Raw genomic sequence first — 22,007 nt, forward strand, 5'->3', positions numbered from 1 at the left:
GATTGATGGTGTAAGATTGCTGGATACAAAGGCTCATGGGGTGATCAGTGAGGACAAATGGAACTCTACCCTGACTGAGTCGGTGGGAAAATGGGGTGAGTGCGGATATCTAAGAAATTGAGAAGATATAGGTGAGGGCAGCATCAATGGAGGAAGGGAAACCCTGTTTTTTGAAAAAGGAGGACATTTCTGATGTCCTGAAACGGACAGCCTCATCCTGGGAACAGATGTGGTGGAGATAAATGATCAGAGAAAAAGGAAAGACATTTTTGCAGGAGACAGGGTGAGAGGAGGCATAATTAAGATAGCCTTAGGAATCAGTAGGTTTAAAAGATGTCAGTAGACAGCTTGCTTCCAGAGGTGGAGACAGAGGGATCTCCCTGGTAATGCTCCCCAACTGTTCCTGCCTCTTCTCACTCAATCTCACCCTATCTTCCCACCACCTTAACAGGGATAGAATTACACTTGTCCTCTCCTACCACCCCATGAGACTCCGCATTCAACAAATCATTTTCTGCAACTTCTGCCAACTCCAGCAGGGTCCTATCTTTACCTCCCCCCTCACTCTCTGCTTTACACAGTAATTTACTAGTCCATTCACTAGTCTTCCTCCTGGCACAGACCACTGCAAATGGTAAAATGCTACATCTGCCTTCATTCACCTCCCCCCTTGCCTCCATTAAGAGCACAAAACAGTCCTTCCATGTGAAGCAACGCTTTACCTGTGAGTCTGCTGAAGTCATCTATTATATCCCAAAGCACATCTCCACATTGATGAAACCTGGCATAAATTGGGCACACCTGCTCCATCCACCAAATGCAGAATTTTCCAATGGCCAACCATTTCAGTTCCTATTCCATTCTGACGTGTTGGCCCATGGCTTTCTCTTTTGCCATGATGAGGCTACTCTCAGGGTGGAGGGGCAACACCTCATGTTCTGTCTAGGTAGCCTTTGGTCTGATAGCATGAACATCGATTTCTCCTTCCCTCTTCTGCTATTCCCCACTCTGGCCTCTTACCTCTTCTCGCCTGTCTATCACTTCTGCCGGTGCCCTTCCTTCTTCCCTTTCTCCCATGGGCCACTCTCCTCTCTTGTCAGATACCTTCTTCTCCAGCCCTCTACCTATCCCACCCACCTGGATTCACCTATCATCATCTAGCTGGCCCTCATTCCCCTCCCCCCACTTTTTTTTATTCTGGCATCTTCCCCCTTCCATCCCAATCTTGAAGAATGGTCTCAGCCAGAAGTGTTGACTGTTTGTCTCAACCCAAAAGGTCAATTGTTTTTTCATTTCCATGGATGCTGCCTGACTTGCTCAGTTCCTCCAGAATTTTGTGTGCTTTGGATTTCCAGCATCTGCAGATTCTCTTATGTTTAACTATCTATATATCTTTACAATGATCATACATTAGTTCCATTTCTCATTCTCATCACATCCCCACAGATGTTCGTTCACCTACTACGGATAGGGAGGATTCTCACTGGTCACGGCACGTACCTTCCTTTCAATCCCTCCACTTTCTGACCTGGTGCTCTGGTTCCCATCTCTCTCCCAAACTAGTTTAAACCTCTGTGTAGCAACAGTGAACCTCATGGCCAGAATATTGGTTTCCCTCCAATTAAGGTGAATGGGTCCCTGTTTTACAGGTCACCAGAAGAGATTCTAATGATCCAAGAACCTGAAGCCCTGTCCCTTTTAATCAAGGAGAGATTGCTTATCGTGAGGAAAGCTCTGAATTCAAAACTCAACCACGTGTTCAGGCTACCATTTCCAATCAATGACACCCTACCCCCACTGCTCCCTCCCCCATCACTTCTTTTACCTCTTTGGATTACTTATGGCTGATGGATGACCAGTATGTCACTTATTCATAGCTGTCAGTTGGTACTTAATCAGAGTTTACTGCTGAGTTATCAGTGAACCCATCAAGCAGCCTCATTTATTGTGGAGTTGATACCCTCCCAGAGTTATTACAGTTTGAGAAATGGGATATTGGATCCACAATGATAAAGACACTTACTTTCATGTTCAAGTTTATTGTCATATACAGGGTGTAAGTGCCATGAAAACCAGCTTTTGCAGCTGCAGCACGGTACTTTCCAAACATGACAGACATAAGTTATCATAAATAAATTAACATAAATTATACATAACCTATGCAACTAAATAAGCAAAATAACATTAGTGCAAATTGAGAGAGAAAGAGAGAGAGTGAGAAAGAAAGAAAGTACAGGGTACTGGTAGCGTTTTTTAGAACCTGACAGCAGTGGGAAAGAAGCTGTTGTTGAACTTTGAAGTGTGGATCTTCAGGCTCCTGTATGTTCTGCCTCATGTCAGCATCAAGAAGAGGACATGGCCAGGGTCTGGGGTGAAAGAACTAGAATGTCACCTCCCTGATACATCATCTCTTGTAGATATGTTCAATTGGGGAGAGAACTGTACCCATGATGGAACTGGCTGAGTCTACAACTCTCAGTAGCGTTTTGTGTTTCTGTAAATTGGAGTTTCCATACCAGGCCATAATGCAACCAGAAAAACCTCCCAAGCAACACTAGCAAACCTCCTGGTCAGAATATTGGTTCCCTTCCAGTTAAGGTGGATGGGGTCCTCTAGTGCAGGTCTAAAAATCACTTAGGCCCCACTTTCTCCTTCTATCTCTTCTCTGTTCTAAATGGGGCGTACAGTTAGAACAGGAATGAGGAGGAATTTCTTTAGTCAGAGGATAGTGAGACTGTGGAATTCATTGTCACAGACAGCTGTGGAGGCCAAGTCACTGGCTATATTTGAAGTGGAGTATGTTATCCAGCCTAGTCCCATTGACCTGCACCTGGACCATAGACCTCCATACATCCAATTATATGTTGCTATCAAACCTGCATCAAGCAGAAGTTAATAGGTAAGCACAAAGTACTCTGCAGATGCTGGGGTCAAAGCAACTCGTACAACTCGCTGGAGGAAATCAGCAGGTCGGGCAGCATCCTTGGAAACGAACAGTCAACTTTTTGGGCCGAGACCCTTCGTCAGGACTGAAGAGGGAGGGGGCAGGGGCCCTATAAAGAAGGTGGGGGGAGGGTGGGAAGGAGAAGGCTGGTAGGTGCCAGGTGAAAAACCTGTAAGGGGAAAGATCAAGGGGTGGGGGAGGGGAAGCAGGGAGGGGATAGGCAGGAAAGGTGAAGGGGAAAGCACTATGAGTAGTAGAAAGAGGCAGAACCATGAGGGGGGTGATAGGCAGCTGGAGGAGGAGGAGGCAGAGTGAAACTGGGATGGGGGAAGGGAGGGGGAGGGAATTACCAGAAGTTGGAGAATTTGATGTTCATACCAAGGGGCTGGAGACTGCCCAGACGGTATATGAGGTTTTTCTCCTCCAACCTGAGTTTGGCCCCATCATGGCAGTAGAGGAGGCCATGTATGGACTTACCAGAATGGGAATATGAATCAGAGTTGAAGTGGGTGGCAACCGGGACGACCTGTCTATTGTTACAGCCACTACTGTTGCCACCCGCTTCAACTCTACTTCACATTCCCTTTTGGATATGTCGATACATGGCCTCCTCTACTGCCATGATGAGGCCAAACTCAGGTTGGAGGAGCAACACCTCATATATCGTCTGGGTAGCCTCCCTTGGCATGAATATTGAATCCTCCTACTTCCGGTAATTCCCTCCCCCTCCCTTCCCCCATCCCAGTTTCACTCTGCCTCCTCCTCTAGCTGCCTTTCACCTCCCTCATGGTTCTGCCTCCTTCTACTACTCATAGTGCTTTCCCCTTACATTTCTTCTTCATCTTTCCTGCCTATCCCCTCCCTGCTTCCCCTCTCCCACCCCTTGATCTTTCCTATTACTTGTTTTTCACCTGACACCTACCAACCTTCTCCTTACCACCCTCCCCCCACCTTCTTTATAGGGCCCCTTCCCCCTCCCTCTTCAGTCCTGACGAAGGGTCTCAGCCCGAAACGTTGACTGTTTGTTTCCAGGATGTTGCCTGACCTGCTGAGTTCCTCCAGCGTGTTGTACAAGAAGTTAATAGGTTTTTGATTGGGTGTCAAAGGTTATGGGATGAAGACAGGAGAATGGGGTTGAGAGGGATAATAAATCAGCCATGTTGGAATGGTTTATCAGACTTGATGGGCCAACTGGTCTAATTCTGTTCCTATGTCTTATGGTCTCATGCACATATCAGTGATGGAACTAACATCCCTCTCGGGTAGATGTGAGTGAATCTGTAGGAGAGTAATTCCGATGTTAGATTAATTTATTTTCCACTTGTACATCAAAACATAGTGACATGTGCCATATGCAATAGCAACCATCACAGCCCAAGGATGTGCTGGGAACAGTCTGCAAGGGTCACCACATATTGCAGCACCATGGCCAACGTGACCAGAACACAAGAAGCAACAAAAACAGAACAACATCAACAAAATAACAACAGCAAAATAAGTCCCTTTCTTCTCTCTGATTCACCCACCCAGTCACACACACAGACCGTCTTCGAACCTCAGGACGGGCTGTATCCAGGCATCCAGTGGACTTGTGGACTTGCAGACATCGAGCCTCCGACTTGCCCAGTGAATTTTCCTGTCAATGATCTCTCATGCGTTGTCCAAACTCAGATTGTCTCGATCTTATCACACTGCCACTTGTGGGAGTATACACTGCACAGCTTTGGTACCACGTTACCTGCAGTGCGACTGGAATGCAGAGAACTTTAGAATGACTTGAAGTTGGGGAATGAATAAATGAAAATGTTTTAGTTTCTTGGCGAGACGGGAAGGGATTTTAAGGATGAGGAGTTTGACTGTGTCTTCAGGTGACTGATTTACTAAGGAATGAAACATGAGTACTAGTAAATATATAATGTAATAGACGTATTTTAATTATACTCTACATTCTGCATTTTCTTTAGTAGTCAGTCTCAACAACTCTGTTCAGTCCCTGAGGTACTGTAAATGGATTAATCCTACATCACCTGTCTTGCACATAACCATCATTTGCCAGTATTTTTAAACATTGTCTCCAGTGATTTATTATTTTCTTCTCCTTTGAGTTTTCGCTCCTCTCCGGTTGCCAGTCTACCTCATGCTGAGGTACATTTGCAAGGAAGGTGGCAGGGTTCCAGCACCTCATCAATTATCTTGAGAGAATTGAACAATAAAGCACTGGCTGCTGTTCAAACTGGAGAGGAGTAGGGAGGGGAGGTGAGCAGTGGAGGGGATTCAGGGTTTGGGAGATTCGTAACAATGAGCTGTCAGTGCTAATTGCTGGACCTGAAAGGGACAGAACTGGGGAGTGTTGGCAGGGACTGAATCTTCAGCTAAACTCGATATATCCTTTGCTGACCAGTTGCACTATGGGTTTGTGGAATCCTATCAAGACCTCTACACTACTCCCTCTATACTCATGACTACATGGCTAGATATTGCTCCAACACTAAAAGTTTGCAAATGTCATGTCATCTCAAAAAACATGTCGGAGGAGTCCAGGAAGGAGATGGAGAGCTTAGTGACATGGTGTCATGGCAACAACCTTTCTCTCAATGTCAACAAAACAAAAGAGCTGCTCACTGACTTCAGAAAGAGGGGTTTCCATGCTCTAGTGATCCATGATCTCTCTCTCTCAGGCAAAGTGTTTCAGGAACTCACCACTCTGTGTTGGAAGGTTCCCAGGTGAATCCCCTCTAACTCCCTTTAAACCTATGACCTCTGGGTTTATTTATCTCTTACCTGAGGAGAGGTTTCCCTGCAGCTACCACTACTCTTTATCTCTCATAATTTTATATGTATACCTCAATCATAACCCGTCTCAACCTCTTCTAGTCCAGAAAACAAATCCTCCCTATTCTCATAGGATCGTGGAGCACTAAGCACAGATACAGGGCCTTCAACCCATCTCTTCATGCAGGACTGTTATTCTGCCTAGTCCCATCTACTTGCACCTGGACCTCCATAACCCTCCCAATCATATACCTATCCAAACGACCTGTATAATAGAACCTTAGAGGCATTGAATGCTCTTGGTAATGAATAATGTCACTATGTTTGGATATGGCCCAAGTGCAGAGTGAGAGACACTGAAGCAGGTCTATAAACCCACTGACTCTCATAACTACCTTGATTATACCTCTTCCCACCCTGCCAAATGTAAAAATGCTATTCCCTATTCCCAGTTCCTCTGTCTCCACTGCATCTGCTCCCAGGATGAGGCTTTCCATTCTAGGACATCTCAAATGTCCTCTTTCTTTAAGAATCGTGGTTTCCCTTCTGCTGTCATCAATGATGTCCTCACCCGCATCTGCTCCATTTCCCACACTTCAGCCCTCACCCATCCTCCCTTTCTGCTTTTTGCGGGGATCGTTCCCTCCGTGACTGCCTGGTCCACACGTCCCTCCCCACGGATCTCGCACCTGGTACTTATCCCTGCAAGCATAAGTGCTACACCAGTCTCTACACCTCCTCTCTTACCACCATTCAGGGCCCCAAACAGTCCTTCCAGGTGAGGCAACACTTCTCTTGTGAGTTTGTTGGGGTAATCTATTGCATCCGGTGCTCCTGGTGTGGCCTCCTCTACATTGGTGAGACCCGACGCAGATTGGGGGACCGCTTTGTCGAGCACACAACAGACAGGATCTCCCAGTTGCCACCCACTTCAAATCTGCTTTACATTTCCATTCGGATATGTCCATACATGGCCTCCTCTACTGCCGTGATGAGGCCAAACTCAGGTTGAAGGAGCAACACCTCATATACCGTCTGGGTAGCCTCCAGCCCTTTGGTATGAACATCGAACTCTCCAAGTTCCGGTAATTCCCTCCCTCTCCCTTCCCACATCCCACTTTCACTCTGCCTCCTCTTCTAGCTGCCTATCACCTCTCTCATGATTCTGCCTCCTTCTACTACCCATAGTGCTTTCAACTTACATCTTCACATTTACTGCCTATCCCCTCCCTGCTTCCCCTCCCCCACCCCTTGATCTTTCCTCTGATTGGTTTTTCACCTGGCACATTCCCCCTCCCCCCACCGTCTTTATGGGGCCCCCGCCCCCTCCTTCTTCAGTTCTGATGAAGAGTCTCGGCCCGAAACATTGACTGCTCATTTCAATGGATGCTGACCGATCTGCTGAGTTCATCCAGCTTGTTTGTACGTGTTGATTTCACCACAGCATCTGTAGTGTACTTTGTGTTTACTGAAGCAGGTTGATAGATCACAGCCTTTAATCTGAACAGTGTTAGAGGGAAAAGAAAACAATAAACACTAGGCCAAACAGTGCTGTTAAATAAAACTCTTCAATGGGAAATGAAGCCAACACTGCGGCTGAAAGGAATAACTAAATATAAAATGAATACCGCTAGTCTTCAGAATCCGTTGACTCAACAGTCCATTTTCTCAAGGCAGAATGCAAACAGGCAGTGAAACGTTGCTGTGCTTTTGTTCAAGTCTTGACAGAAAGAATGGAGTTAAATGCCATCACAATGAAATAATTAGCTGAGGCATGCACATTCACGTGCGCAATTGCTGTATTTGCTGCGCTGCCGAATCTGTGATTGTGACAAATAATGAGGGAGGTGGGGCCTGGTCATGGGAGTGAGGTGGAAGGTGATGAGTAACAAGTCAGAAAATGGAATAAAAGCCATGCGGGTGCAGGTCACAGCTTTCACCCCTCTGTTCTGTTTCCCAGGAACAGCATCGCAGCCTCAGCAGTCTGTGCCTACAACCTCAGCGCCATCACACAAACCTTCAATGGACCCTTCCGATATCAGGAGAACCCCCGGTCAGCTTGGTTGCCTGCTTCAAACCCCATTCCCAACTTCCAGGTAGGAAACTTTTCCAAGGACATGGAGAAGCATCTAATTTCTTTCATTGGACCAGATCATCCAGATTTTGAATGAATCCTGGTACATTTCTTGTCCCTGGGGAGATAGCTCATAGCACTTCATCACACATTGATTAATTGACATCCCACCATCTAACTGGCACCTACAATCCAATTTGTGGGTTCAAGTTGCAGCTGAGAGACTTGCCCAAAAAAGTCTAGCATGACAATCACAAGTGTTGCATTGTTGAAGGTGCTGATTTTTTGGATGAATGCTAAACTGAAGCTCTTTCTACCCTTAGTGAGGCAGCAATCTGGAGGAAAATGGGCAGTCAACCTTTCAGGTTTAGACCCTTCATCTGGATTGTATCTCTAGTATAGATGAAGGATCATGACCCAAAACTTCTACTGCTTATTTCCCATCATAAGTACGCCTGGCCCACTGAGTTCCTCTAGCAGATTGTTTGATGCTGCAGATCCCAGGACACCATATTGCTGAAGTGAATGGGAGAGCTCCCTTAAACATCAAACTAGTCTAATGTGGCTGGATTACCCTGTCCATGAGCTTCATGCAGTTCCAAATATCTAGAAATTTAATTCAATAATACTCATCGTTTTCTCCATACTAAACAACTGAAAATGGATGAAAGGAATCTGGAATTAGGGCATAGTTTCAGAAAAAGGACAGGCAGGTAAAGTGGAAATTTTTCTCTTGGAGGAATTATTTACCAGATATACAGAATATATGCAAGGTTCACTTGATAGCAGTGGGGAAGAAGCTGCTGTTGAACCTTGAGGGGCAGGTCTTCATGCTCTTATAGTTCCTGCCTGATGGCAGCATTGAGAAGAGGACATGTCCTGAATGATGGGGATCCATAATGTTACATGTTGGCTTCCTGAGACATTAGCTTATGTCGATGTCCTTGATGGTAGGGAGAGAAGTACTTGTGATGAAATTGGCTGAGTTCACTGCTCTTTGCAGCCTTTTGTGTTGCTTTGCATTGGAGTAATCATACTGGGCCATGGTGCAATCATGGTTCCCCAAATCCTTGTGCCACTTTCTTTCCTGACCATTTACGGTGGGAATAGCTGTTGGAGGACCATAAGACATTAAAACATAGGAGCAGAATTAGGCCATTATGTCCTTGAATCTGCTCTATCTGTCCTTGAGTCTGATCATGATAGATTTATTTCCCTTCTCAACTCCATTCTCCTGCCTTCTTCCCACAACCTTTGATAACCCTACTAATCAAGAATCTACCAAAATTTGCTTTAAGTATACCCAATGATTTGGCCTCCACAGCCATCTGTGGTAATGAATTCCATGGCTTCATCATCCTCTTGCTCAAGAAATTCCTCCTCATCTTTGTTCTAAAGGACCATTCTAACTTGTGCTCTCTGGTTCTAGACTCTCTCACTATTGAAAACATCCTCTTCATGTCCACTCTATCTTAACTCTTCAATATCCAGTTACAGTGAGATACCCCTACATTCTTCTAAATTCCAGTGAATTCAGGCCCAAAGCCATCAAATGCTCCTCATACATTAACCCATTCATTCTTGGGATCTTTCTTGTAAAACTCCTCTGGACCCTCTCCAATGCCAGCACACCCCTTTCTAGATAAGGGGCCCAAAACTGCTCACAGCTGTGATCTGACCAATGCCTTCTAATGCCTCAGCATTACTTTCTTGATCTTATATTCTAACCCTCTGGAAATGAATGCTAACATTGCATTTGCCTTCCTCACCACTGATTAAACCTCCAAATTAACCTTTAGGGAATCCTGCCCGAGGGACTCACAAGTCTCCTTGCACATCCAAATAGCCTATACATTTATTCCTTCTATCTATGTGCATGACCATATACTTCCCTACACTGTTAAGTTGGGAGTTAAGGGCATTGACACATAGGATCCTTTAACTGTGTTTTTTTAACCCACAATGCAGTGTGGCTCACTTGGTGACCATGGGCCCAACGAGAACCTCACCGAACGCAGCCTCCAGGACGCTCAGCGTTTCTTCCTCATGAACGATGCAGTGCAGCCAGTTTCCATTGACCCACTGGTAACGCATGACAACATGCGTTTCTCAAAGCTGGTAGTGGACATCGTGCAAGGGAGGGACACACTCTACCACGTGATGTACATTGGCACAGGTAGGTCACCAGGGGCAATGTGTGGCTGACTTCCTCATCAATCTTCCCTCTCCTCAGCTGCTGGGGGCAACTGCGTGAATCCACTGACAGTCCTGGATCTGATAATCATTGCAAACACAGAATATGGCAAGAACAAACTCCACGCAGTCAACACCCATGGTCAGGATAAAAACCTGTGTGCCTGATGCTATCGAGCATCTTCTCTACCAGCTGTCTCACTTATTCAAAAGTTACTTCATCAAGTGTAGTTTTTGCCAACGATCTCTCTGGTGAACAAAGCAAATTACATGTGGCTGATCAAACTTCCACACCCCCTTCTCTTACCATATTTATGAGGCAGCGCAATAGCTTAGCAGCTAGTGTAACTCTTTACAGCACTGCTGAGCGTGGTTTGATTCTCACCACTGTCTGGAAGGAATTTTACATTCACCCCTTGACCGTGTGATTTCCCCCAGATACTCTGGTTTCCTCCCACACTCCAAAGATGTGCAGATTAGTAAGGGCTAGTAAGTTGCGGTGCCAGAAGTGTGGGAACACTCATGGGCTGTGCCCAACACAAGTTTATGCCATGTGGCCATTGATGCAAATTATTTGTTGCACTATATGTTTTGGTGTTTCAATGTACGTGTGACAAATAAAGGTACTTTTTATCTTGAGTAACACACACAAAATGCTGGAGGAATTCAGCAGGTCAGGCAGCATCTATGGAAAGGAATAAACAGAAGACAGAGAAGACATTTTGGGGTGAGGCCCTTCACCAGGACTGGAAAAGAAGGGGAAATGTTGTGTGTGTTGCTGAAGATTTTCAGCGCCTGTAGAATCTTCTGTGTTTAACTTTATATAACCTTCAGTTCTTACCCTTTGGCTTTTAAATGTAGAGCATGGCACCATTCTGAAAACCCTGTCATCTGAGAACAAGAGTGTGGGCAGCTGCTACTTGGAAGAACTGCAGCTACTTCCACCTGGTCAACAAGAACCCATCCGCAATTTGCAGATCCTGCACAGTGACCGGTCCCTGTTCGTGGGACTCAATGGGCAGGTACTGAAGATCCCACTGGAGCGATGCTTCTCCTACAAAACTGAAGCGTAAGTGTCTATAGGTGAACTGATTTCTACTTGCCCATTCTGACTGGACTGAGCTGAGGTTCCATGGCAAAATTCTCTCCACTGCCCCATTTTATCTGACCACTGCCAGATATATTGTCTGATCCCATGTCTACTTAATTGTCAAGTCAGCCATCTCTGTAACATTGTCCTTTATCTCATGATTCTATCTCTCTCTCTCTCAGCCCTCCCTCCTCTCCCCTCCCAACTCTTTCCATGGTGGAAAGAGTTGACGTTTTGGACCGAAGCTCTTCATCAGGACTGTGCACTCTCTCTTGCATTTTCATGTAGAGTTATGTTCCTTCTTTTGAAAATCCATTACAACTGCAGTTGCTGGAAATCAGCGAGGAATACAATATAGACACAGACCCTTCAGCCCACAATCCACACTTGCCATCAATCACCTGTTTACCTCAGCACTGTAACAGGCCCTTCCTGTGCAACGAGCCTGCGTTGCCCAATTATACCCATCTGATCAATTAAATGACTAACCTGAAAGCATTTGGAATGTGGGAGGAAGCTGGTACAGCAGAAGAAACCCGCACGGTCATGGGAAGAACATACAAACTCCTTGTAGATAGCAGTGGGAAATAAACCCAGGTAGATGGTGCTACAATAGCGTTACACTAACCACTATGCTACCATGTCACTTGCAAACATGGATTCCATTTTTTACTTCCCACACTAATATCATCTCCTCACCTCTCAGATTCTACCACTCATCTCCATGCTAAGGGCAACTTACAGTGGACTGTTAACCCACCTACCCAAATAATTTCAGAATGCGGGCTGAGCCAGAAAGTTGCACAGGATCACAACAATTTCCAGACAACTTAGTCAACTCCATAATGGGCACTAGCCTCCCCACCATTGAGGACATCTTCTAAAGGTGATGCATCAGAAAGGCAACATCCATTATTAAGGACCCCTATCACCCAGGACATGCCCTCTTCTCATTGTTGCCATCAAAGAGGGGGTACAGGAGCCTGAAGACACACACTGAACATTTTAGGAACAGCTTCTTCCCCTCTACCATCAGATTTCTGAAAATGCCATGGATCTATAAGTAAGTGTATGTACGTGTGTGTGTGTACTTATTGTAATTTAAAGTATATTTTATGTATTGCACTGTACTGCCTCAAAAAACCCCACAAATTTTACAATACCTGATTCTGATTTGGAGGAAATAACTACAACCCCAGGTGAAATGGAGAAACTTCACCCAGACAGTACCAAAGGTTAGAATTGAACCTGGGGAGACTGAGGAATGGAGAAATGATGTGGACAGCATTAAAGGTTAGAATTAAACCTGGGGAGACAGAGGAATGGAGAAATGATGTGGACAGCACTAAAGGTTAGAATTGAACCTGGGGAGACTGAGGAATGGAGAAATGATGTGGACCGCACTTAAGGTTAGAATTAAACCTGGGGAGACAGAGGAATGGAGAAATGATGTGGACAGCACTAAAGGTTAGAATTGAACCTGGGGAGACGGAGGAATGGAGAAATGACGTGGACAGCATTAAAGGTTAGAATTAAACCTGGGGAGACAGAGGAATGGAGAAATGATGTGGACAGCACTAAAGGTTAGAATTGAACCTGGGGAGACTGAGGAATGGAGAAATGATGTGGACCGCACTTAAGGTTAGAATTAAACCTGGGGAGACAGAGGAATGGAGAAATGATGTGGACAGCACTAAAGGTTAGAATTGAACCTGGGGAGACGGAGGAATGGAGAAATGACGTGGACAGCATTAAAGGTTAGAATTAAACCTGGGGAGACAGAGGAATGGAGAAATGATGTGGACAGCACTAAAGGTTAGAATTGAACCTGGGGAGACTGAGGAATGGAGAAATGATGTGGACCGCACTTAAGGTTAGAATTAAACCTGGGGAGACAGAGGAATGGAGAAATGATGTGGACAGCACTAAAGGTTAGAATTGAACCTGGGGAGACGGAGGAATGGAGAAATGACGTGGACAGCACCAAAGGTTAGAATTGAACCTGGGTCAATGGAGCCAAGGAGAAATGATGTGGATAGCACCAAAGGTTAGAACTGAACCTGGGTTGATGACGAAATGGAGAAACTGTCATGAATAACACCAAAGGTTAGAATTGAACCTGGGTTGATGGAGCTGGGAGGACAAAACCTGATCAAGTGCCACAGTGTCACAGGGGAACAGAGAGAAAATTTCAGGAGGTAGATGCTTCACCAGCCGATAATATTAACTCTGTTCATCTTTCAATAGGTACTGCCTGACTACTGTGTGTTTCTAGCATTTTTGATTCTTTTCTTCAAAGGAGTCAGGAAATAAGATTGTCCTTTTCTGCAATTGAGCTACTTTTGTGACTGTGTTTGAAGACAGCCCATGGGAGGATTGATTTATTCGATAGTAGTATGTGAATTAGGGGCAAGAAAGGATAAGTCACACCCTCAATCATATCCTGCTATTTAATATCCTGGCTGATTTCATTATTTCTGCATATCTGCACCACCCCCCTCGCCACCTCTGCCCCTCCAGTCACCATACCCACTTGCTTATCAAAATTATTCTGACTTTCCTTCTGGATCAAAGAGTATTAGGTAAAAAAAAAGGTTGGACAATCTTGGCCACACTCTGACTGCATGAAGTCAGCAGGCCAGGCAGCATCAATGGAAATGAATAAATATTTGACATGTCAGGCAGAGACCCTTCTTCAGGACTGGAAAAAAGATGAGAGGTCTGAGCAAGAAGCTGGAGGGAGGGGAGGAAGGGAGGTGATAGGTGAAACCAGAGGGGGGAGCACTGAAATAAAGAGCTGGGAATTTGATTGGTGAAGGAGATACAGGGCTTGAGAAGGGGGAATCTGATAGGAGAGGACAGAAGACCATGGAAGAAAGAAGAAGGGGAGGAGTGCCAGAGGGAGCTGATGGGCAGGTAAGGAGATGAGGTGAGAGAGGGAAATGGGAATGGGGGAGTGGTGAAGGGGGTGGGAGAAATTACCAGGCATTCGAGAAATCAGTGTTCATGCCATCAGGTTGGAGGCTACCCAGACAGAATAAAAGGTGTTGCTCCTTATGTAGAGGAGGCTGTGGACTGACAATGTCGGAACGGGAATGCGAAGTAGAATTGAAATGGGTTGCCACTGGAAAGGCCAACTTTTTCTAGTGGAGAGGTTTTCCTCTATATCAATATAGGCAGAACATACAACTGTATAGCAGAGCACAGGCCCTTCAGCCTTCGATGTTGTGCTGACCCTTTAGCCAACTCTAAGGTCAATCCTGTCCTGATGAAGGTTCTTAGCCTGAAATAGCAAACCTAACCTGGACCCAACATATTGATGTAGCTATAAAGAAGGCAAGGCAGCAGTTATATTTCATTAGGAGTATGAGGAGATTTGGTATGTCACCAAAAACACTCGCTAATTTCTACAGATGTACCACAGAGAGCATTCTAACTGGCTGCATCACCGTCTGGTACGGGAGGAGGGTACTACACAGGATTGAAGTAGGCTGCAGACAGTTATTAAATTAGTCAGCTCCATCATGGGCACTAGCCTCTATAGTATCCAGGACATCTTCAAGGAGTGGTGCTTCAAAAAGATGACGTCCATCATTAAGGAACCCCATCACCCAAGTCATGACCTCTTCTTATTGTTACCATCAGGGTATGGACGTCTGAAGACACACAATCAACGATTCAGGAACAGCTTCTTCCGCTCTGCCATCTGATTTTTGAATGGCCATTGAACCCATGAACACAACCTCATTAAATAGATATATACTTTATTGATCCCAAAGGAAATTACAGTGTCACAGTAGCATTATAAGTACACAAATATCCAAGTATACAAATATTAGAAGGGAAGTGAGAAAGAATAAAAAATAAGTTACCTTAAACAGTCTAACAGGAGGAGGTCATCACTTCCCCGGCTACAGGTTGACTCATTATAGAGCCCAATGGCTGAGGATAAGAATGACCTCATGTAGCGCTCTTTGGAGCAGCGCAGTTGTCTCAGTCTATTACTAAATGTTCTCCTCTGTTCAGCCAAGGTGGCATGCGGAGGGTGAGAAACATTGTCGAGAATTGCCAAGATTTTCCGTAGGGTTCTTTGTCCTACCGCAGCCTCCAGTGTGTCCAGTTTGTCTCCTATAACAGAGCCAGCCTTTCTAAACAGTTTACTGAGCCTGTTGGCATCACCCGTGTTGATGCCATTGCCCCAATGCACTATCACATAGAAGATTGTTCTGGTGACAACAGACTGGCAGAACATGTGAAGGAGAGGCCAAAGTACTCTAAAGGACCTTGATCTCCTCAGGGAATAGAAGCAATTCTGGAACAAGAGAAAATCTGCAGATACTGGAAATCCAAACAACATACACAAAATGCTAGAAGAACTGAGTAGGCCAGGCAGCATCTATGCAAAAGAGTACAGTCGACATTTCGAGCCGAGACCATTCATCAGGACTGAAGAAAAGGAAGTGAGCTGCATAGGGAGTGATCTCTGAGGAAAGCAGAAAGTGTGGGGGGGGGGTGCGAGATGTGTTTGGTGGTAAGATCCTGTTGAAAATGGCGGATGTTATGAAGAATTATGTATTGGATGTGGAGGCTGGTGGGGTGGTAGGTGAGGATAAGAGGAGCACTATCCCTGGTAGGGTTGGGGGAGGATGGGGTGAGAGCAGACGTGCGTGAAGTGGAGAGGTGTGGGTGAGGGCAGCATTCATGGTGGAGGAAGGGAAGTGACAGAGGATGAGAGGTGACCTGATAGAGGTGTATAAGATGATGAGAGGCATTGATTGTGTGGACAGTCAGAGGCTTTCTCCCAGGGCTGAAATGGTTGCCACAAGAGGACACAGGTTTAAGGTGCTGGGGAGTAGGTACAGAGGAGATGTCAGGGGTAGGTTTTTTACTCAGAGAGTGGTGAATGCGTGGAATGGGCTGCCAGCAATGGTGATGGAGGCAGATACGATAGGGTCTTTTAAGAGTCTTTTGGATAGTACATGGAGCTTAGAAAAATAGAGGGCTACGGGTAAGCCTAGTCATTTCTAAGGTAGGGACGTGTTTGGCACAACTTTGTGGGCTGAAGGGCCTGTGTTGTGCTGTAGGTTTTCTATCTTTCTATGTTTTTAAGCCCTTTTCTTTGAAGAAGGAGGACATCTCCTTCGTTCTGGAATGAAAACCATCATCCTGAGAGCAGATGCGGCAGAGGCAGAGGAATTGAGAGAAGGGGATGGTGGTTTTACAAGTAACATCGATGACTGCATTGTGTCTGTTTCCTGCACACATGCAGAGGTCATCAACTTCATCAACTTTGCCTCTTCTGACCCCCTCCTCTCTGTCACCTCAATCTCGGTCACCTCAATCTCACTATCTCTCTCTCTGGAGACAGCTTATCCACTGGTGCTTATTATAAACCCACAGACTCTATTCATGGCCTCCTCCACAGTGGCAATAAGGCCAAATTCAGGTTGGAAGAGCAACACCTTATATTCCTTCTGAGTAGCCTCCAACCTGATGGCATGAACATCGATTTCTCTAACTTCTGATAATGCCCCTCCTCCCCCACCTTCACCATTCCTCATTTCTTTTTCAGTCTAACTTTATCTCCTTACTACTCATCCCCTCCCTCCGGTGCTCCTCCCCCTTTTGTTTCTTCCATGGCTGTCTGTCTTCTCCTATTAGATTTCCCCTTCTCCAGCCCTGTATCTCTTTTGCTTATCAACATCCCAGCTCTCTACTTCACCCCTCTTCCTCCCAGTTTCACCTCTCATCTTGCATTTCTTCCTCCCATCACCCCACCTTCTAACTCTGACTCCTCATCTTTTTTTCTTCAGTGATGAATGGTCTCGGCCCAAAATGTCAACTGTACTCTTTTCCATAGGTGCTGCCTGACCTGCTGAATTCCTCTAACATTTTGTGAGAGGCGTCTCTGGCCCTTCTTGTATATAGCTTCTGTGTTGGTACTCCACTCAAGTCTGTCATCTCAGTGCAGCCCCAGGTACTTGTAGGTCCTCACCATCAATAGTAAAAGGGAGCAATGCAGGCTTAGTCTTCCCTAGGTCTGTCACCATCTCCTTTGTCTTACTGATGTTGAGCTGCAGATGATTCAGCTTGCACTATTAGACAAAATCCTCTCCACCAGGGCTCTGTATTCATCTTCTCATCCTCCCTTTATCCACCCAACTATTGCTGAGTCATCAGAGAATTTCTGCAGATGACAGGACTCAGTGTTGTATCTAAAGTCCGAGGTATGCAGGGTAAACAGGAAGGGAGTTGATACAGCCCCTGTGCTGCTTATAGCCATGTCTGAAACACAGCACCCAAGTTGTACAAGCTATGGTCTGCCAGTCAGGTAGTCCATTATCCAGGATAAAATGGAAGTTCCAACCTGTATTGAACAGAGCTTTTCCCCCAGCAATGAGGGCTGTATGGTATTGAAGGCACTTGAGAAATCAAACAAATATGATCCTCACAGTTCTGCCCTGCTTATCCAAATGGGAGTAGGCTCTGTTCAGCAGGTAGATGACAGCACCGTCAACTCCAATGTGCTCCCGGCAGGCAAAAGTAAACTTTTAATTTCTATTATTTTGAACTACTTTTTCAATTTAACTATTAAATACATACATTCATACTGTAATTCACACTTTTTCTCTATTATTATGTATTGCATCATACTGCTGCTGCAAAGTTAACAAATTTCACAACATATGCCCCTGATATTAAACCTGGTTCTGATTCTCCAAGTATTCTGATGACTATGCCATCCAAGTACCTGTTCCTTTCTGACTGACTGCCTGTGATTGGAGCGCGAGTGCAGCAAGGAGAGGAAATCGATGTTCTCCCAACTGTCTATAGGCTTGTCGGTTAAGGAATGTCACTCAGGCAGACTGCCAGGGATGTCCCTGGATCTACATCCTTTTGCCAAGAATCAGTGTTGTCAGGAGGGACTGTTTTGTGAATGGTGTCTCAGCTGTCACGGTTGCCTCAGCAACATCTCAGGGATTGTTGTATTGTCGTTTAGACAACCATGAACAAAGTTTCTACAAAAGGGAGCTCAGACCAGTGGAGCGTTACCATCCTGAGGTTTCATTTAGTGATGAACGGTGGATAAACTCACACATTATGTCCACTTGAGAAGAACAATTATGCGTTCTGCCCTTCAGTTCTCCATCGCTTCTGGCAGCCATGATTTCACTGCGGTAGGGTTGTCATTTGGAGCTGGTGATGGGGAGCAACTCAGAGTGATGAATGACAAGTATTACGTAGAAAGTGCATTGGCATCACATTCACGTGTTGAATGCAACTATATTATCTCAGCTTGTGTTGCTGATGCCAGCATTTGATGGAAGAATTGGAAGAGATTCAAGATTCCAGATTCCAGACTGTTTATTGCCATTCATCAGTATACAAGTGTAAAGGAGAACAGAGCGATTGTTACTCCAGATCTGATGCAGCATTAAAAAGCACAATAAACATAAAGATCACAATAAAATATAACTACATAAGAGTAACTTCTATACATTGATTAATTGTATGTATGTGCCTATAAAAAGTATTCATCGTTTCCCCCCACTCCTACCCCTGGAAATTTTCATGTTTTGTTTTTTCACACCATTGAATCACAGTGGATTTAATTTGGCTTTTTTGACACTGATTAACAGAAAAAGACTCTTCTCTTTTGTGTCAAAGTGAGAACAGATCTCTATAAAGTGATCTAAATTAATTACAAATATAAAACACAGAATAATTGATTGCATAAGTATTCACACCCTTTAATATGACACACCGAATCATCACTGGTGCAGCCAATTGGTTTTAGTAGTCACACAATTAGTTGTCCTAGCTATATAGCTATATATAAATCTGTGTGCAGTTCAAGGTGTTTCAATTGATTGTAGTAAAAATACAACTGGATCTGGAAGGTCCAACTGCTGGTGAGACAGTATCCTGGCAAAATCTTCACCATGAAGACAAAAGAATACTCCAAGCAACTCTGCAAACAAGTTATTGAACGGCACAATCAGAAGATGGATACAAGAAAATTTCCAAGTCTCTGAATATCCATTGGATTACAGTTAAGTCAATCATCAAGAAATGGAAAGAATATGGCACAGCTGTAAGTCTGCCTAGAGCAGGCTACCCTCAAAAACTGAGTGACCATGCAAGAAATGGAGTAGTGAGGGAGGCCACCAAGAGACCAATGACAACTCTGGAGGAGTTATGAGCTTCAGAGGCTGAGATGGGAGAGACTGTGTATACAACAACTGTTGCTCAGGTGTTTCACCAGTCGCAGCTTTATGGGAGATGGCAAAGAGAAAACCACTGTTGAAAAAACACTCACATGAAATTTTGAAATCTTGGCTAGAGTTTGCCTGGAGGCATGTGGGAGACTCTGAAGTCAGCTGCAAGAAGGTTCTATGGTTTAATGAAACCAAAATTGAACTTTTTGGCCATGAGACTAAATGTAAATATAATCAAAAACACACCATTCCTACCATGAAACCTGGTGGTGGCTGCATCAAGCTGTGGGGATGCTTCACTGTAGCAGGCCCTGGAAGGCTTATGAAAGTAGAGGGTAAAATGAATGTAGTAAAATACAGGGAAATCCTGGAAGAAAGCCTGATGCAGTCTGTAAGAGAATCTGCAACTTGAGAAAAGATTTGTTTTCCAGCAAGACAATGACCCCAAGCATAAAGTCAAAGCTACACAGGAATGACTTAAAAACAATGTCCTGGAATGGCCAAGTCACAGTCTAGACCTCAATCCAATTGAGAACTTGTGGTTGGACTTGAAAAGGGCTGTTCACTCACAATCCCCATGCAATCTGACAGAGCTTGAGCAGTTTTGTAAAGAAGAATGGGGAAAAACTGCAGTGTCCAAATGTGCAAAACTGGTAGAGACCTATCCACACAGACTCAGGCTGTAATTGCTGCCAAAGGTGCATCTACTAAATACTGACTTGAAGGGGGTGAATACTTATGCAATCAATTATTTTGTGTTTTATATTGGTAATTAATTTAGATCACTTTGTAAAGATCTGTTCTCACTTTGACATGTAGGTGTCTCAATTTCTCAATTGGATTGAGGTCTGGACTCTGACTTGGCCATTCCAGGACATTGTTTTTAAGCCATTCCTGTGTAGCTTTGACTTTATGCTTAGGGTCATTGTCATGCTGGAAAACAAGTCTTTTCCCAAGTTGCAGTTCTCTTACAGACTGCATCAGGCTTTCTCCCAGGACTTCCCTGTATTTTACTGCGTTCATTTTACTGTTGATCAGTGTCAAAAAAGTCAAATTAAATCCACTGTAATTCAATGTTGTAAAACAATAAAACACGTAAACTGACAAAGGCAGGGTGAATACATTTTATAGGCACTTTATATAAAGTGACACCAGGCACAGGACTATCTGTACATAAGGTGACTGACAGGAAGAGATAAAGTGGTGGTGGTGGCTGGGTTACTGGGTGGAGGTGTTGATCAGCCTTGCTGCTTGGGGAAGGTAACTGTTTTTGAGTCTGGTGGTGCTGGCAAGGATGCTTCATAACCTCTTTCCGAATAGGAGTGGGGCAAACAGTCCATGAACAGAGTATGTGGGAACCGTCATGATGTGGCTAAGCCTTTTCTATCCACCTTTCTGTACCTAATAAAGTGGCCACTGAGTGTATATCCATGGGCTTCTGCTGCTCATCCACTTAAAGTTTCGATGTGTTGTGCATTCAGAGATGCTCTTCTGCACACACCATTGCTGTAGTGTGTGGTTCTTTGCATTACTGTCAGCTGAACCAGTCTGGCCATTTTCCTCTAATCCTCCTATTAGCGAGGCATTTTCACCCACAGAACTGTTGCTCATTGGATTTTTTTTGTTTCACACACCATTCTCTGCAAACTCTAGAGACTGTTATGTGTGAAAATCCCAGGTGATCAGTAGTTTTTGAGATACTCAAGCCACCTTATCTGGCACCAACAATCAATCCACGGTCAAACTCACTTAGATCTCACTTCTTCCCTATTTTGATGTTTGGTCTGAACCTTTTGACCACGTCTGCATGCCTTAGTGCATTGAGATGCTGCCGCCAATTAGATATTTGCATCAATGTGCAAGTGTACAGGTGTACCTAATAAAGTGGCCAGTGTCTGTTTCTCCTTGATAATGGAGACAAATCATGGTTTCAGTGTTTTCTAGGGAGCTCTTGTATGCAGCAAAATGACTTTAAGTTTGCTGTGTGTGATAACGCAGGCTGTTGAAACCCTTTCTTTCCCTGGCCACTGAAAAGGATGAGATTGTTTTGTACGGCTAGCTAGTCTTCACTAGAACAGGGACAAGTTCCTATCAGTTCAATTCCCACTGCTCCTCACTCCTCATTCCTACTCTTCTGGTGGTAAATAGATGCCTCCATTAATGTGAGAACCCTTTGCCTGTTCTGTTCAAGCATGTTTCTCAGTTTCTCAGTTCTGTTGTTATTTGGCAATCTGTTTCTGAAGGTTAGTAGTTAGGTGATCACTTGAGTTGAGTGTGAAGTTTTCCAAAGAGTTGTCAATTGGTGGGTCCTCAGGTGGCTGTGGAGACCATTTACTAGGATTCCTTTAATGGAGAATATGGGGAGGCTAATGCACAGGCAGGCAAAAGGTTAATGCTTGTCCTGGTCAAATCTTACTCAGTGTTGCTACGATGGACTGTATGGTAGTTGTTTTCTTTGGTCTTTTGAATCTTGCACATAATCGCTTTAGGAGTTCCAGATAAAACAGTCTTTGTGTTTGAATTAGAATCAGATTTATTATCAGATGTGGAATATAGAACAGTAAGGCACAGTATGGACCTTTGGCTCACAGTTGTTCTGACTTGTTAACCTACTCTATGATAAATCTAAACCCTCTCTCTTATATAGTCTAAAAAACACTCAAATTTTCTTACATCCAACTGCCTATCCAAGAGTCTTTTACATGCCTCTATTTT

General features: G+C 44.6%; 1 protein-coding gene across 2 annotated transcripts in view; it reads left to right on the plus strand.

The window, feature by feature from the left end:
• sema5ba (sema domain, seven thrombospondin repeats (type 1 and type 1-like), transmembrane domain (TM) and short cytoplasmic domain, (semaphorin) 5Ba) overlaps window positions 1–22,007 on the plus strand; it is a 531,708-nt gene that overhangs the window by 368,141 nt on the left and 141,560 nt on the right. For both annotated transcript variants that reach the window (XM_059967676.1, XM_059967677.1), the window contains 3 exons: window positions 7,677–7,812; window positions 9,759–9,966; window positions 10,845–11,052. In XM_059967676.1, coding sequence (XP_059823659.1) covers window positions 7,677–7,812; window positions 9,759–9,966; window positions 10,845–11,052 — 552 coding nt within the window. The remainder of the gene's footprint in view (window positions 1–7,676; window positions 7,813–9,758; window positions 9,967–10,844; window positions 11,053–22,007) is intronic.

Source organism: Hypanus sabinus, chromosome 4 (assembly GCF_030144855.1).
Source record: "Hypanus sabinus isolate sHypSab1 chromosome 4, sHypSab1.hap1, whole genome shotgun sequence".
Lineage (NCBI taxonomy): Eukaryota > Metazoa > Chordata > Chondrichthyes > Myliobatiformes > Dasyatidae > Hypanus > Hypanus sabinus.